A 17,161-nucleotide genomic window follows, 5' to 3' on the forward strand; every position below is an offset into this window, starting at 1 on the left:
GGAAACCGAATCGTGAGTTTTGGTCTATGCACCGGTATATTTATTTTTGCAAATACATTCTGCATTGAAGGTAATTACTATTTATATTACAGAAAGTCCCACAAGTGCTACTATGTTTAAGAGCCTGGCAGTGATTCGTTATAAACTTCCATTTTTGTTGGCATCTTACAGCTTGAGCTCTTATCTGCAACTTCAAAGTACCTGTCACAGCAGTATCTCTATGTTGATCAGCAGAAGCGCTTATGCTGTGCAGAGATTTACATCTGTATTGTTAGAAAAGTATATAACATCCTTTGTGTTTATAAAACATTAATACTTTGCTTTGCTAAATACAGACCAATTGGTTGCCATTGTCATGTGGCCTGGTGTACATCTGCTTTATTACCATTCCCTGCTATTAGGCAATAAAAACTTTTCCAACTGATGCACACTTACTGACGTTGCATCAGACTGTAATTATGCTGAAGTGATCTTAGACCAGTGGCAGGCAAGATGCAAAACCATTTTCAGCCATGCGAAGTGTGTATTGACTGTAGTTTTAGTTATGTGTGGTTTATAGCAAAAAAAAAAAGTTGTTCGAAGAAATTGGAGATGGGGCTGGTTATCAGAGATCAGTTGTTCACATGTGAAAACCTCAATTCTGTAATAACAGCCTTTCACTTAGAGATACCTTTCTGTGGAAATAAAGCTTGAGCAAAATTACTTCCATCTGTTTAGATTTATAGGGTGGCAGAGAATAAATTTCCAGTGAAGATCAGTAAATTCAGGAGCTATTGCTTAGTTCTGAAAGCCAGCCCTTTTTGCTGCTTAAAAATAAATAAACTAACACGTAGCACTTAGAGACATCAGCATCAAATCTCACTCGGGTTCTCATGAAGCAATTTATAGCTACCTTGTGTAATTTGTATAGAAATGTTAAGTTGATCCCTGCTCCAATAGCATCAACTGCTTAACCCAAAACGTAACAGCCTGTGACACCAAGAAAAAGCAAGCCCTGTGTACAGACTGGGGGGGGGGTGGGGGGGTGGGATTTCGTGTAACGGAGCTGAGCAAGCAGATTGCTCTCAGGAACTCTGATGGGCCATGTTTCTAGCTGCATAGCACTGTCCTTTTTGACAGAGGGTGCCTAGATATCTCTTGAGCCAACAGAAATAGAAAATAAACCGCTTTCCCCTCTCTCCTAACAACGTGCCCTTTTTACAGTCAGGGCCTTGACAGGCTGTCACTCGGTTTCCACTCCCCGCCAGGAATGTCCTTGAATGGCCCAAGAGAAGCCAGAAAATTGTTGCTAAGTATTTTTTCATTCACCTCTAGAATTTTCCACATTTTCTCCAACATGTGTGAAGCCACTGGGAAATATGGTTAAATGAGTTAAGCAGACATCACCCATCTGTGCATCTCAGGGAAAATAAAAACAGTGCTCTCCCTCTGAAAGCTTTCTTGGTACATAACCAAAATCAGAACAACCACCACACTCGAAAGCTAAACCTAGGGAAGGCTCCTGCAGGAGATAAGGGAGCAGCACTTTGAAGAAACTGCTTCTTCTGGCTTACCCTGGTGCTGCTGGTGCGTGGCCTTGGCAGAACCAAGGTGGTCCTAGCACCTCTGCTCCTCCAAAATGCCTAAAGGCCACCGGACACGGGAGAAAACACGGCTGCACAGCTTATCTGCTTCAGACAGTATCAAAAGCCTGGCATTGAGCCTCAGCTCTGAATTCTAGTCCCCTCACCAACCAAATGATCACTTTGCAGCCTCTTCCTTGTTTGTGTAAATGTTTGGTAATTCTAGATAGAAGGCATCGCAAGAACCCTACTTTTGCTCAAGTTTTGATTCACCCTTTCATATTGTTTACGCCACTCTTTCTACTGCTCCAAGGATTTGTAATTTGTATCTCTCAAACAGTTCCCACTTGGATTTCTCATGCACTGAAAACTCAGATGCCTGACATTACTGTGTAAAGTTAAGTGCTTGGGGTTAATGAATGGCATTAAATTTTATGAGGTCATGTCCAGTAGATGTTAAAAGAAGCTTAAGGGAACTTTATCACTGATAGAAATTAACAGTTGGCATGATAGAATGCCTGAGGGAGTTCAGTTCTAAGCAAAAATAAAATTGCTGGTATAAAAACTAAAATATAGAGTCATTGTGATTAATGTAAACATTTTTGTTAGGTAATTGGTTACGTGTTGCAGTAAAAGAAATGAGACCTCACAGTTTGAAAGGAAAGAATATTATTGTATTTAGAAAGCAATTAATGTTTCTAGTCAAATAAAAAAAATCTACATCACGTACAATATTTATATTCTTTCAGTAAACATATAACCTTTGGGGCTATATTTATCAAATAGTCAAGTCTCCACTTATTTACATTAGTTTTTTTCTTTGGGCAAAATGTGTTTTCCCTAGTGGAGTATGTTATTTTGTTTCATTAAACCTTTATTTCTACTCACACGCATTGCTTATATTACAGACCAAATGAGTAAATTCTCTGTACTTAAGTCATCTAAGGTTTGTGTTTTGGGGTGACTGATGGATGGCATGAAAATTCTGTTTCAAAAAGAAAATGGCTACATTAACTTATGGATAGATCTGTTTTGCATAATTATGTGGGGAACTATTCAGTAATTACACTACTATTCACATACTGTAATTTTCGTCATCCTTATTCACTGTCATTCCAATGAGAGGAAATGGAAAACTTGTTCAGACGTACATATTCTTTCTCGCTCTGTCTTACGACCTGCAGTCACAGCATATAGTACTTTTTCGAGTAATGCCTGTGTTCAAGTAAGACAGCTATTTTCTTGAATTTCCCTCCCACGGTGTGCCTGTAAATTCTGCACCCGTACTTCAAAGTCTTTAATGCCACGCTATGGATATGCCTAAATAGCCTTGTGCCAGCCCGTTTCTTTCACATCACTTGAGGTCTGTACCGTCTGGGTGCCGTGTTGGAGGCAACAGTGTCAAGCCTGCTGGAAATGCAGATCTCTAGTATGGAAGAGGTAAAGCCTCTGGATCAGAGGTTTTTTCTCCTCTCCAGCTGGACAGAGCGGTACCATACGGCTGAGGAAATCATGGCCACGTCCTGAATTTGGAAGGTGAAATCTGAAGAAAAAGTGAAAATATTTTAGAATTTGTAGTCCCCCAGGACTGTTCTCTTGCTCTCCAGACAATTACGTTTCTGTTTTAATAGGAATTACCTATGTGAAATACCTTTTCACATTTTCCTCAGGTGGTGCTTGGTCAAAAATCTGGAGTAAAAAAGCTGATGCTCTCTGGGTGCAAAATGAAAATGTCACGCAGCATCAGACTGTTTTCCTTTTGGCTAAAAGGTACTGCACATTTTCTGTCTTAGAGAACTGGAGTAACTGTCTAGAAAAATTGACTGCTCCTTAACATTTTTCCTATTATTGTGTAAACTAAATCATCAACCTTTTGGAAAACTTCAGTGTAATTGTTGTGCACAAGAAAATTCTAGCTGTACTTGTCTAATTTACATTTTTGTCGTCTCTTATTTCTTATGTCTCCAAGTGCTTCATACTTGCATCCCTAGTTCCGCTCTGAAGTGCCACCAGGGATTGACACTCCTCATCCTCCTCGCAGGAGGGCAAGGGTGGAGAACAGAGATCTGTCCTGTGATGGATGACATACTTCCTTGCAGAAATGTTTGGTGAGGAGTTTCTTCCTCGGTGTCTACAACAGAGGGACCATTGTTCGCCACACTACCTTGCACTGTAATGAATGGAAGCGTTTTGTCATTCTGGCTGTCAATTTGATGTATTTTTATATTCAGATGTAGCTGTGGACTTTCATCTCTTGGACATCCAGAGTTTACTGCTAATGCATATATACCTTTGCTCTTCATATTTTTCTAGATCTGTCATTCACAACATGCATCTTCTTTTGCACCAGCAAAGTACACAGTTGTGCTCTCCAAATTAACTGAAGGTTGATTTAAAAGAATTTTGATTAAAATCTAACATTTTCATTATGCTTTGGTACATTTTGATTTGGCAGCTTAAAAGCTCTAGCTCAGTACTTCTTTTATACTCTTTGGTGACATGTTTTTTCATTGGAGAAATTTATGGAAAATGTAGGGTACTGCTCCATTTCATGTTCTCTGAGGTATGGGTCTACTGGATACAAAATGTGTTCTGAGAATTAGCAGCCTTAATTAGACAGCCTCAGATTTGGAGTCTAGGGCTTCCTGGCTTCATCTTATAAAACCAAGCTAGGCAGCTTTAAGCTCAGGTGTCCCTTTCTGGTGCAGGATCCTTCTGTATAATGTAGATCAGGATAAGGGCTGTTCCACCAGCAGCAGCAACGTCCCTTTCAGGGTTGAGTATTTGAGTCTGTGTGGCAGTGTGGGTCGTCTTCAGGTTGTTCAGGTTTTTCTCAAACCATCTCGCTCAAGTTTGCCAGGTAGTGGTGCTATCATATGGTGAAGGCATCCTATGATTTAAAAAAAAAACAAAAACAAAAACAAACAAACAAACAAACAAAAAAAACGCCACCCAAAACCCAAAAAACCCACAACAGCGTACCTGTGAATTATCTTAACTCTTAGACTCTGCTACTGGTGGAACATCTTTAAGTTTTACCCAGGTAACTAAACTTTACCCAGAGACTAATTTGCTTTTTCAAAATTATTTACAGAATGAATTTGTTAAGGAGTGAAAAAATGTGCTTTCTACTGTGTTAGGAATGATGGCTAAAGGAAGTAAAAATTACATGCGCTTCTAGTATGTTGTGTTCATACTTTAATCAACCATTGGTTATCTCTACTTTTTTTTGTTAGTCAGCCATTGGTTATCTCTACTTGTGTGTGTGTGTGTGTTTGTGTAATGCTGCTAAAGTGTGTCATGTAGTTACATTATTAAAAACATGGGTTTTCATTAGATACAAGCAGGATCCCTTTTCTAACTAATTTAACCGATTATCCTGCAGTTTACATTGATCGAAATCCAAAGCAGCCTGTCAAACCTACAGATCTGACTGCTTCCACCGGTGCTAAAAGGAGCTGTGGTAGGGGAGGAGGAGGCTGCAGATGGAAGGAGCCAGAGGGCTGAGCTTCCTGGGGTGACAGGGATGCTGAGGGTACCCAAGTGCCTCTCCCTGCCCCTGGCTGCATGTGGGACTTCCTTCACCTCTTACTGTGTGCTTTTCAAATGGTAGCCTTTGAGGAAAGTTCAGGCATTGCCTAGTCTTGCATCTCTGTGACGACTTCCAAAGTTCAGGCTTCTCCTCTGCTTCCTCTGGGAGCCAAACCCCACAGTTCAGCTGCTGCCTCTCGGGGTAGTGCCAGCCCCTGCATGGGATGCCAAGTAGCTCCACTGCCTTTTGGTTTCTTGTGTGCCTGAATTCCCGTGTTGCCATTTGCAGCAGTGGTGCTGCTGCTTTTATTCATCCTGGTTGCCTCCTAGCTGTAAATACTGTCTGTTATCCCGTTCCAGGTAAGCGAGTAGCTGTTACCCCATGTGTCACCAGAGTAACCATGAGAATGCTCTGACTTTGGGCTGTACCTCTTTACGTGTGTGTGCTGGGCAAACCAAAGTGGTATGATTTTCAGTTTTCCAAAACACATTTATGCTCAAGAAAGAAAGTCCAAGAAAGTACATTCTGCTTTCAGAAGCCTTTGACGTCCATTAACAGTGCTGGAAGTCGTCAGCCTGCTGGAGTAGCTTCCTATGATAAGAAACAGCAAAGAAACAAAGCAGAATTGCTCCTGTTCTTGTTAACCTCTGGTCCTGGTTATCATGAGGACACCTCCCCAGCTTTAGCAGGTGAGGCTGCCTATCACTACCGCCTGCCTTCCTGGCCAAGCTGGCCTTTCTCCTGGTAAACCTGTTATTCTCAGCTGAAGAGCAGCTAGCTCCTTTTTCAAAGGGCAATTCTATTTCCATAAAAGATCACGTAATCCTTTCTGGTTTGTCCTGTACTATCCTTTAATCTTGGCAGAACAACAGAATGTTAGAAAACGGCTCAATCTTTATCAACTCCATTTTTTTTTCCACAACTCAATGGAATATGCATTACTGCTTTTGAATGTGAAAATCAAACTATATATACATATGATTTATTATCCCAAACAGAAGGATTGCATCTTTCTATAAGATAGAAATGTGGTTAAAAATAGGATGTAATTGAAGTAAATTAAAGGACAATAGTAGCCTTCAAACACATAAAGAGATGGTATGGTTTTCATATTGTCAGTGTAAATAGTCTCTGGAGACCACCTTTTTACAGTGATTGTGCACGTCTAAGATTAAGCAAAGCTGCATGACCAGTGCTATCTCAGGAGGATGCTGAGTCATTAACTCATGTTTATTGCCTCTTGCCATCTTTAGATTATTGCAATTTATAGCTCAAAGGCCTTTTAGGCTGTTTATAAGTTAAAATTAGCCAAATTCTTCTGGATGCAAGTGATAAGTCACTCGGCATTTGTATATCATGGGACACAAGTTCCTAGCGATGAAGCCAGGTGGCTTCTAAGATTTTTTTTTTCTTTCTATGCAAACTCTTAATTGTGCTATTTGTCCCTAGTTATAGTGGATTACTCTATCCTCTGTTTTGCCGATTTTGCTAATGTGCTATTTTGTGAAGTGTGTATACTCTTAAAGAATTTACTGAAGTTCGAGATGATATTATTTACTAGGTATACAGCTTCCACTTCAATCAGACTACACTAAAATGTTTGTATCTTTTTCTGGAGTCTTCTGAGTCACATTTGGTGATGACCTAGGAACTTCAGTTGCGCATGGTAAATGATAAGTTTAAATTAAGCCAGCCAGGTTAAGTATAAGACATTAAGATACAGGGTGTAGTATTGAGCATATGAACAGAAGCTGACATAATTTACTACGGACCAAAGACAGGTGCACTAGGAGAACAATAACTGGGGAAAAAAAAGCTCGAAGAATCAAATTTTACCTTAACCTGTGGATTTTTTTCTTTTACTCGTCTTATTGCTGCTGGTAGCAAATTCAATCCAGGCATTACTGGACTAAATGCTTATCAACTTCTGTGGAAGTCACATTTGCTTATATAAGCTAGTATTGTGTGGTTCCCACTCAATGGGAAGCGAAATTATTTTTCCATGTATGTGCGTTTTCTGAAGCGTTTAAATCACTGTTAGCATCACAGTTAAACTTGGCCTTTCCATCATGTTCAAAGAGATTTTTTTTAAAACACCTGTGGATATAAATTATTTAAGATTTCAATACCTTGCAATCACCTGAGAATTCTTCTGAAGCACTCGTAAGAATTAGTTTAATGGTATTAAGAGTAAAATTCCTTATTCTATGTATTTTACTGGTTTTAGAGTACAGTGTATAGCTCAGCCTATTGGTAAACACAGAGGCTTTATCGGGGAGAGAAATATTATAAATAAATCCTTTGAATGTACTTATTGTTGAATTTATTTTAAATTGAGCTAAAGGGTCTACATTTCTTAAATGCTAATGCCACATTCTGATTTCAAAATCAGTCATCTAGACTTTTGTGTATCTTTTCCCATCCACACTTTTCACACATACATTTTACGTGTGGAAAAGTGGTATGTTAATTTACAGGCTAACCTAATGACAGAGTTGGTGTTTAGATCTGTGAACACTCAGAAGCAGTTTCACTTAAAATGGAAACCCTGTTATTTTTATGTGTCTTGATTTAAACTGAAGTGCATAGACAAAATTATTTGAAACAGAGATTTTGCATGGAGAATACGCAGAGTTTACTCATATAGGCGGATACACATATGCAACTGTGATTTTATATGCAAAGATCATAGAAGCTGCCACTTGATCGTCGTAAATCAGCAATCCAAAAGACACCGGAATTGACTGGGTTTGAGCAACATGCAAGGCAAGGTACTGTCATTATCTCCAGAAGTTTTTCTTCATAACTGCAAACCAGGGTGTTTGCCTATTACATTGTTCAGCAGCTTTCTGCGGGGCTAAAACAGCCTTTGATTTTGCACCTTGGTGTCAGCATTCCTGACCTGCTTTCAAATGTGAGCAGCTTTCACTGTCAGAAGACGAGGGTATGTGTGGGTACCGTATTGTGTTTTCCAGTTTTGTTCCTTCCTTAACACAAATACACTTAAAGGGGAAAAAACACTGTTAATGCCTGATAGATTTTTCTGGTGTCGATATTGGAGGATAAACAAATGGAATATTTCAGCCTGTGTAAGAGTTTTGCACTTTGAATGGCGAAGTCTCACAGTTAATTATCTGCATAAATCACTCATTATCATAGTGTGTATTTTTTATGTCATTCATGGCAAAAGACTGTTTTAGGGCACAGTTGTTGAAACCAAAATGCAACCCAAAAATCTGTACCAAGCAACGCAAGCATTCAAAGCATGCATCTAATGCTAAATGAACTTTGAAGCAAGGGATAGAGTCAGATTTACACTTAAAAGATTGCTTACCAAAAAGTTGCATCGTATTTATTTCAGAAAACTGAAACAACTTCCTCGGAGTGAAATGTTCTTCAACTTTCCAGCCTAATAATTATTTAATAAATATCAGAAGTGCTGCGCACTTAATTCTTTAGCTGAAGGCATTATTTTCAGGTTCCGTACACCGCTTCCAGCTTGCTCCATTTAATCATTTTAAAAGCTTATTTGGTGTAAATTGAATTTAACACTGTGGTTGCAAGGGTGTTACGCAAAAAGTCCGAAAGATTGTGTGTGGCAAAGGGGCTGCGGGTGCCAGCGATGGAGCTGCGGAAGGGGAGCAGCGCCTGCATCATCCGAAACTCTGCAGCGCCCTCTCTTGACACGACGCAGCAATGCCGTGAGCTTCCCTCCCGCACTCCTCGGGAAGCCAGCAAAATACAGCGACATCCATCTCTCTGCTCCGTTTTACTTTTTAAACATCTAGTTTATGTAGTAAAACCTCAATTTGCCGTATGTTTTGGGATTAGTTCTCCTTATATTTTTATTTTTTTTTTCTCCTTCTACTGCCATTTTGGTCTATCAGCAGTCCCAAGTCAGAATGCTTCAGTCGTCTTAGTCGTTCTGCATTTTATTTTATTTTTTTCTTTGCTGCAGACATCCTGAAGACTTTCCAAACTGCATATTTGATACTGTAGAATTACAAATTGTCTGCTGTTTTGTAAACCTTTCAATTGTCAAACTGTTCTCTTTCCAAATAATAGAGGAGCCTGGAATCGCCCATGCTAAAATTAAGAATTTATAACTGTATGGAACAGATGTTTTCATAAACATTTGCTATAATTAATTTCAACTAGGGGATTGAAGGAACAAAGCAGTTTTTCCCTCTTCAAAACTTTATTGCCTTTTCCCCATACAGCGAACTCAGAAATCTTTGCTTTAATATTGTTAATGAAACAAATTTACTATTCTGTTTGGTTTTCGTTGCGAAAAAAGAAAGCTTAATTTGAACAAGATACCAACCTTTGGAACAATGGACAAATACGCTGAATTTCAGACACCATCTATAAAGGATTAAAATACAGAGCATGAGTCTTTAGGTGCTTTTTCTGAGACCATGACTCTGTGGTGTCACTGACTTGACAGAGATTCCCGTGTATCAGAAAAAATTTCATCCAGATCAGTTTGATGAATATCTATCTGTGAAGTAAATAGTACAAAGGAATTTTATGTTTGAAGAGTTGTGAACCTCGGTGTTACAAAAAGCAAAGGAGTCTTGTGGAATTATATATAGTTTTAATGCATAGTAAAATGCTTATTGTATGTTGATTACCCCTTTATACTCACAATAAAGGTCTGCAATCTGTTAAGCAATTTTTTTTTTGTATGCATTATATGAGGAGCACATTTTGACTAAAATCATTCTTCCATATTTGTATTGTCACTATTTTTGGAGGGATATTGTTTGGAATGTGTGTAGTTTAGAACCAGAATTTTGGTGTTATCGTGAAGAAGAAAAAATAGCCATGCATTATTGTCCTGTTTTTACTAGTTCCTCTATATTGTATAAATATAATTTGAGAAAAGAAATGTTTGAAGTTTTAAAAAAAGAACAGCTTAATTGTTTTACACCTGAAAGAACCAGTGCAGCTGCAAGGATTTTTTTGAGCAAACTAGAATTCCTGACTGATCTGTCATCTATAAAGTGTGCAAAGAAAAATAGGTAGCTGTCATTAAAATTACATTTCAGCTTTCAATAACCATTTAATGAGTAGCATAATTATATAAGTATGGTACCTCAAGTACTTCACTCAATAATTAAAAATAATCTCATCTTTAAAGTGAAAGCGCTGTAATTATTATTTGACTTAACCAGGACCACTGTTATGATCTCCAGTGGCACCTCAGATTGTTCAAAGTGGTTTTGAAAGTATAAATTAAAATTGGATAAATCATTAAATTATTAAGCTTTAAATATGTTGAAAATGAACATAAGCACGGAATTGGAAGTCATGTTATAAGAATTGACAACCTTAGACTGCAAGCATATATTTGTGTTAAAATTATCCTTGTCTCTAATCGTAAAACACTGCATTAATGATCGAGTGCTTTATATCCACCTGAACTTAAAATTTTCACAGCTGTTAAATAAATTTTGTTTTTTAACAACATTTTAACCTTTGAGTAGAATACAAAGAATATATTAAGCAGACTGCAAACTCGTCAGCGGAGAGATCTATCTCCATTTTGACACTTGTTAGCAGGGGGATGCGCAGTTTGATTTCCTAAGTGGGATCACTTTTACCACGAATTCCTAAACTGCCAGCCATAAAACCTTGCAGAGCTGACAAGGATGGGTATGTCGGTTAGCACTATGTAGTAATACACGTGTGCCCACACACAGACGTGCATATGCGTGTATACGTACAGACAGAAATACATATATATGTAAAGGCATTTCTTCAGTGTCAAAATCATTCTCAAAAGAAAAAAAAAAAAAAAGAAGTTATTTTTAAAAGTAGGAGTATATCCATAGAGTAAGGGAATGTCACTCAAGCTTCCTGTCTTCATAGACTTGCAGCTGGTGATGACAGTATCCCACCCCTTCTCTGTAAGAAGTCCTGTGCTGAATTTTTGTATCTTGCAGAAAACAGCTGTTCTCAAGAGAAGTGATGAAGGACATCAGTGAGAAGTATCTGATCCCTACATCCTTCTTCACGTGCTTTTTCATTCTTGTTGAGCGCATGCTTAAGCTCAGAATGCCCCTTGTGCTTGGTGCATACCCAGAGCATCTTCCCACCGTTGAACTGGGGCTCGGAAATCTGGTTTATTCTTATTGCTTGATGTGGAAACTGTGTACTGCACCTTGAAAAAACTCTTCTTTAAGGAAATATTATACTATCAGTATATTAGGCTCTTCAAAAATAAAAGTACAAAAATACTGTGCATACTTAAATTCAACTTCCTTTTGTTACAATTTCTACACATGGTTTTCAGATAATCTTCAGAAAGTGTGCTTGGCATCCTTCTTATTCAGGGCTCCTCTATTTTATGCTATCTCTGTAATCTCAAACATGTTTTTAGAAGAAAACAGTTACTGCAAGTGACAAGCCTGTGTGTTCTGGTTGAAGGCAGTACCCTAGTAAATGTGCAATTTACAAATTCTTCTCCATGCATCTCTGAAATCTAAAGAAGCCAGCATATGAAATGGTCTTTTTTGGCTGGTTAGTAAAAGCGTCAATTTCAGGTTATGCAAATTCTCTTGAAATAGCCTCCAACTATGTCCAGTAGTACCAGGTCCCTGCTACCCAAGCCCCGCTTCCCTTTAGCCCCTGGTCTCCAGGCACAAGAACAGCCTTTACCAAATAAAATAGGGGAATAGAACTGAATTCTTTCAGGAGAAAGTGTTCCTTCTCAGGAGAGGGAGTTTCTCCCGTTAAAACAGCAGCAAGAAAGATATCCAGATGATTTTCAGTCCCTTCAGAAAGATACCACCTTATTTTGTTGTATTAAAACCAGTGACTGCTCTAGTACTGAAAGCTGGGCACCTTAGTCGTACTTACTTTGATACTGATGCTTGTTGCAGTACCGGTTGTTTTCCTTCTCCTTCCTCTGAAAGTGTGATAAGATTTATTTTACCTTTTTTCCCCCGCCCTAGCTTTTGCACTTGGAAGTTTGGAAACTTTTTCCCGAGGTGTGGGGCAGTGTTATAGAGCATCCTCTGTTTCTTCAACAGAACCAGTCTTACCATTTTTGAGTCTCAGAAAAGTTCTGAAGATTAGGATAATACTGAATCAATTAGGATTTGTAAAGGAGACCACAAATTCTGTTACCAGCATCACAAATCTTGTATTCATAACTGTTCAGTATACATCTTAATTTTACTGGAGGATTGGGTCATTATCACTGAAGAAGATAAAAGTAATCTATCTGTTCTACTGGGCGTTCACCATACCTATCAACAGGAGGAATAACTGGAACTTGCCTGAGGAAAGATGATCCAGGGCATGGATTCCCACAGCTTACTGTCTTTAGTTAGTAAAGCACCTGTCCCATTTGTTCTCAAGTATTGCTGACTGTGAAAACTTACCAGGATTTGCTAGAAAGCCTTTTGAATAAAAGTAGGTAAAATTTAGGGAATCTTTTTTTAAGTCAGTCAGTACTTTGCACTTTGCTTTATTATTTTTATCACTTCCAATGAAAGACTTCTAAATCATCTTTCAAGGTGTCATAACAGACCTATCTATGTCTTACAGGGAATGGAGCAAGAAAACAACAACAGAAGTGCCTGCTCCACTAAATCCTGGTTTTGAGAGCTGAATGCACCCTAGTCCTATCTAATTTTGCTAGCTGTTGCTAATAATGTGATGGAGCTGCATCACTGAGCAGCTCTAAAAAAAAAAAAAAACAAAAAAAAAACCAAAACCCCAACCCAATGATAACTTGAATATGGGTTTTATTAACAATGGGTATACAATTAAGAATCCTAAAGTATTGTGGCAGTCACTTAAATAAAGGAAATTACTGTCTTCCAAGAGAGTGCTTTAGAATAAAGCAAGCTACACTTGGAGTAGTTTGTGAAGACGGCTCAGTGGATGTGGTAGACCCAGGATCCCCCCAAATGTTCATTGTGGGATTCTGATGAAAGAACAACTTTTATCACCGAGATTCTTGTTTTCATTGCAGAGTCCTGTTGACTCTTCAAGCAGGACAAATGGTTTAGTTGAAAGATGATAAAGGCTTTGCGTTTTCTGAGATATTCTTAAACCTCATTCTTCAGAAAGGAAGATCATGTTGCCATTCTTAAAAAGAGTCCCAAAAGATACTTTTCAGCATGTGAACTTAGCGTTGTGGATGAGTTTTCTTTTTCAGTCTGGCTGGTGTGATAGGTGAATGCTTAGGAGTTGTCTAAGTATAAATAAAGTGCGGTAGTGCATTCAGGACCCACTTTGATGTGCCGTGTCCCTGTAAACAATCGCCCAGTATCCCTGCACGTAGCCTTGGAGCTTTAGAAGAGACCCAACATGGTTTAGTCATTTCTCTGAATGCTTGGGATGAGATGGGGAGATGGGTAATATCACTGAAAATTGTCCCGGTATGGGAGACTATTTTCCAAGATACAAGAAAAAAAGGAATAATAGCCATCGCTATTAATAACCATCTGGTTATTAATAATGGGAGGTCTTTATTGGTTATTAATAATGGGCGGGTCGTCTCCCGGATGAAATATCTGGTGTTGTTAACGTAGTTAAAGTTAGTAAGCAGAAAACCAGATTCATTAAGTAGAATTCCCTTTTTCGAAATAAATTGAGAGAGGTAATTAGTGAAATTGACTGGACTGAGAGATCTTTGACTAAAATGTATTAGAGGTTTGATATTTATTTTAGTCAAAGGTGCAAAAGTTAATAAAAAAATGCATTCCAGGTTATATGAGAAAAAACACTTGGAAGGAAAGTTCTATGCCAAAGTGAATTATTAACTTTTTTAAGGAATGTCTGGACTAAGCAAAGATCCTGAAAGAAAGAGGAAAACCACTTGAACTGCAAAGAAGGCTGCCTGCTGGATATCAGGAAGCGTGGGGTTATAGTGACAATTAGAAAAAGTTAAGTTGAATTAGAAGAAGGGAATTTAAATTAACAAGAAAATATTACTTGACTTTGTAAAGAAGCTTTCTGCAGAGCAAAACTAGAACCATTGTGTGGTGCAAACAGACAAATGATATTAAATGTGATCCAGATATGGTCTAAACCGGAATAGTTTTGATTTTCAGTAAAAACAAAACCTGAAAACAAATAAAGAAAACAGAAGGGAATTTTGATTAGATATAAATTAACACATCCAATAAAGAGTAAAGCCACCTGACTTGCAGAGGGAGTGTCTTTCAATAATACTGATAAATAGCCCTGCACGGAACAATTTTTTAGTCTTTTAGTTCATGGCTGATAGCATGTATTTGGAGAGGAAAAATGGAGTTCCTGTGCTTAGATTAAAGAGATAAAAATGTGAGAGCAAGGCAGCTATATAGGCTGACTGTTCTCTGTGCAGGGGGTTAGAAAAGTTTATAAGGAAGAAAAGAAAAGCAAATGGCATAACTTTTAGTGCAGGGTTTTTGTTGAACAGGAGATTGTGCCCAGCTAGCCTTTCAAAATATACATTAAGAAAATACGTTAAGTCTATCTGGACCTCAGTAAACAAAAAAGTCTGATGTAGTGCCACGGGAGATGTTGCGAAATAGAAAGGATGGGGATTGGTGAAATATAGTAATTATAAGATGAATAGATAAATGCAGGTTATAATGAAAGAAATATTTTTAGTGGAGCTTGTGGTAGAACTGAGCTTAATATTTTCATTTGTTGTCTTGCCGCACAGTGAGAGACTGCACTGAGAGACTTTTACAAAGGGAAGGTAATAGAAGGTGGTATACAGTGCAAGCACAACTAGTTTTCAGGTAGGACTGGTCCTTTCTGAGGAAAAGAGGACTAGAAACAGCATGAAATAGTGTGAAATACAGTGTTGTAGTAGCAAGAATTTTTACTGTAAACTGCAAACTTCTCTTTGTAAATAAAAACTAAGAGGAAACGTAGGAGTGTTGGTTAAAGATGGCTGTGAAACTGCAAGATGGTGTGTCGTGACTCTAGTGTATCGAGCAAGGTTTTTTTGATAGGGAAGAAAACCGCTGCCCAAAAAATCCAACTGATTAAACTTCTAGTATGCTGTCTACAGCTCCTGTCCCTTCTTTCCCCTGTGTAAGAAGGACGGATTTAAACAAAACAGGGAGTAAGGAGCCTCCAGTTAGGGAAAAAGACTGAAAGAACTTGATTTTAGGAAGAAGAACAGAGGACGCAAAGGTGCACAACACTATTGGTAAATGGATTAAGGTAATACACAGGAACATAGAATTATCAAGCTGAATGACAGGTTGGGCAAGAATAAATAGTATAAACCAGGACATGAATAAATTTGCTTGGAAAAACAGATGATTCTGGCTTTTAACAGTCCTTCAATAGAAGTAGTTATTACAGAGAGGAAGATTTTCTTGTAATCCTTGGTTTCTATGAACATCACAGCTGTATGTATAAACAGCCCACAGGATGTAAAACAAGATGTTTAGCAGACATGTTACTTAGGTGGGCTCAGAGAAGTTTTGAACTTGTGCTATGACAAAGAAAAACACCTGGTATCACACATTCGGTTCAAAATTTTTCACAAAATAGATGAACTTTTACATTCTTTGACTTAAAGTTAGTAAAATCAAACTAATTGTTTATATGGTATACTTCAGTAACCTTATACTAATAAAATTATATTTAACAAGTTGAGAAGGCCCTCAGTCAAAACTTCCAGTGAAATTAAATCTCAGATTTTCTGAACATTTTTACTCCAGATTGAACACGGAGGCTAGTTCTCTCTCTTGCCAGCTGTAAAAATTTGAAGAGGTAAAGTTGAGACTTGTGTGTGTTAAGTTTTGTTGTAAACTAAAGTTGCCATAAATGGTAAAATCAATTGCAATTCTCATCAAAATTGTGTCATTTGTTATCAGGGTTTGTCTTATAACAAAGGTGGTTTGTTTTGTTTTTGTATTAGGAGGAGCAAATGAAAATGGAAGCACACACCACACCTCAGATTCTGACGGAACATTTATTTCTTACAGGTTGGTAATTTTTTAGAGTTATTTTCTAATTTTAAAAAGTTTAAATATAATAAGCAGCATAATCTATTTAAAGCAAAAGAACAGGTCCACCTATTTTAAGAGTATTGTGCAATCTAAATTGCAGTCGTCAGTAGACTTAAAGACATGAACGATTTAATTAAGGAATGATCTGAAAAGTTGTTTTCTGGATTATTATTTTTTTGAGAAAGTTGTTCAAAATGTTCAACTAACAAAAGTACAGGATGTTTGTAATTCTAAATATTTTTAAGGTCATTTTGTTGTTATTTTTCTCCAAATAATGTGATAAAGTACAAATTTTCTCCTAAAGTCATAGCAGCTAATCAAAATACTGTTGAAATATGTAACTCACCAGGGATCAACCTTTCTGATCTTCTCCAAAGTAACTGGATCTATGGACCGCATGGAACTTTATTTGCTTGTTATTTCAGGTCAAAACCCAAAGCCAGTTGTTAAATTTGAGGCTTTCTGACGGGAAGACAGTATTTCAGTTCTGTTGGTAGTAAACACCAGTAAAAGAAACGTGACGCTGAGTAACTTTTTGCAGTGCTGTCACTGAGCAGCTTGAGTCTTGCTTGGGTACGTACGGGAGGCTGTTGTACTTGAAAGCACAGAAAGGTAATCAGCAGGCGTGTAGTTGCATCTTTCAGCCAGGAAAATTCTGCCTCTGCTACAAATGCTAAATCTTTGTCTTTGTGACTGGTAAATGAATAGTAAGATTTGTGCTAACCAGCATGACTGCATCTGATCTCGATCCTTTAGTACGGTAAAAGAAAACAAGCTTACCACTTGAGTATTTTAGATTCATTTAGTGAACCGTGATGGATGGCATCTTTTTCATTTTTCGTTTGTAGTCTACTGGAGGCTGTACTTCAAAGAGGTGTAGGCAGGCAGGCAGGAGGAACCTGCCTGTGCGCCTCGTCTGGGTTGCAGCCGGCTGGGTGGGAATTATCGCTGTGCTGGGCATGGGCATCCTTCAGGGTGGGGTGGTGGGGAGGGACACAACGCCTGGAGAACCTGTTGCAGGCTGGAGACCGAGAGATTGCTGAGGAGGGCAGGGAGCAAACAGCCCGCGCGTGGGGATGTTGAAGAGAAAG

General features: G+C 38.2%; 1 protein-coding gene across 4 annotated transcripts in view; it reads left to right on the top strand.

The window, feature by feature from the left end:
- Positions 1 to 17,161, top strand: part of TBC1D5 (TBC1 domain family member 5) — a 326,021-nt gene that overhangs the window by 146,346 nt on the left and 162,514 nt on the right. For all 4 annotated transcript variants that reach the window (XM_055709546.1, XM_055709545.1, XM_055709547.1 and 1 more), the window contains one exon: positions 15,980 to 16,046. In XM_055709546.1, the coding sequence (XP_055565521.1) occupies positions 15,980 to 16,046 (67 nt within the window). The remainder of the gene's footprint in view (positions 1 to 15,979; positions 16,047 to 17,161) is intronic.

The sequence above is a fragment of the Falco cherrug genome, chromosome 4 (assembly GCF_023634085.1).
Source record: "Falco cherrug isolate bFalChe1 chromosome 4, bFalChe1.pri, whole genome shotgun sequence".
Lineage (NCBI taxonomy): Eukaryota > Metazoa > Chordata > Aves > Falconiformes > Falconidae > Falco > Falco cherrug.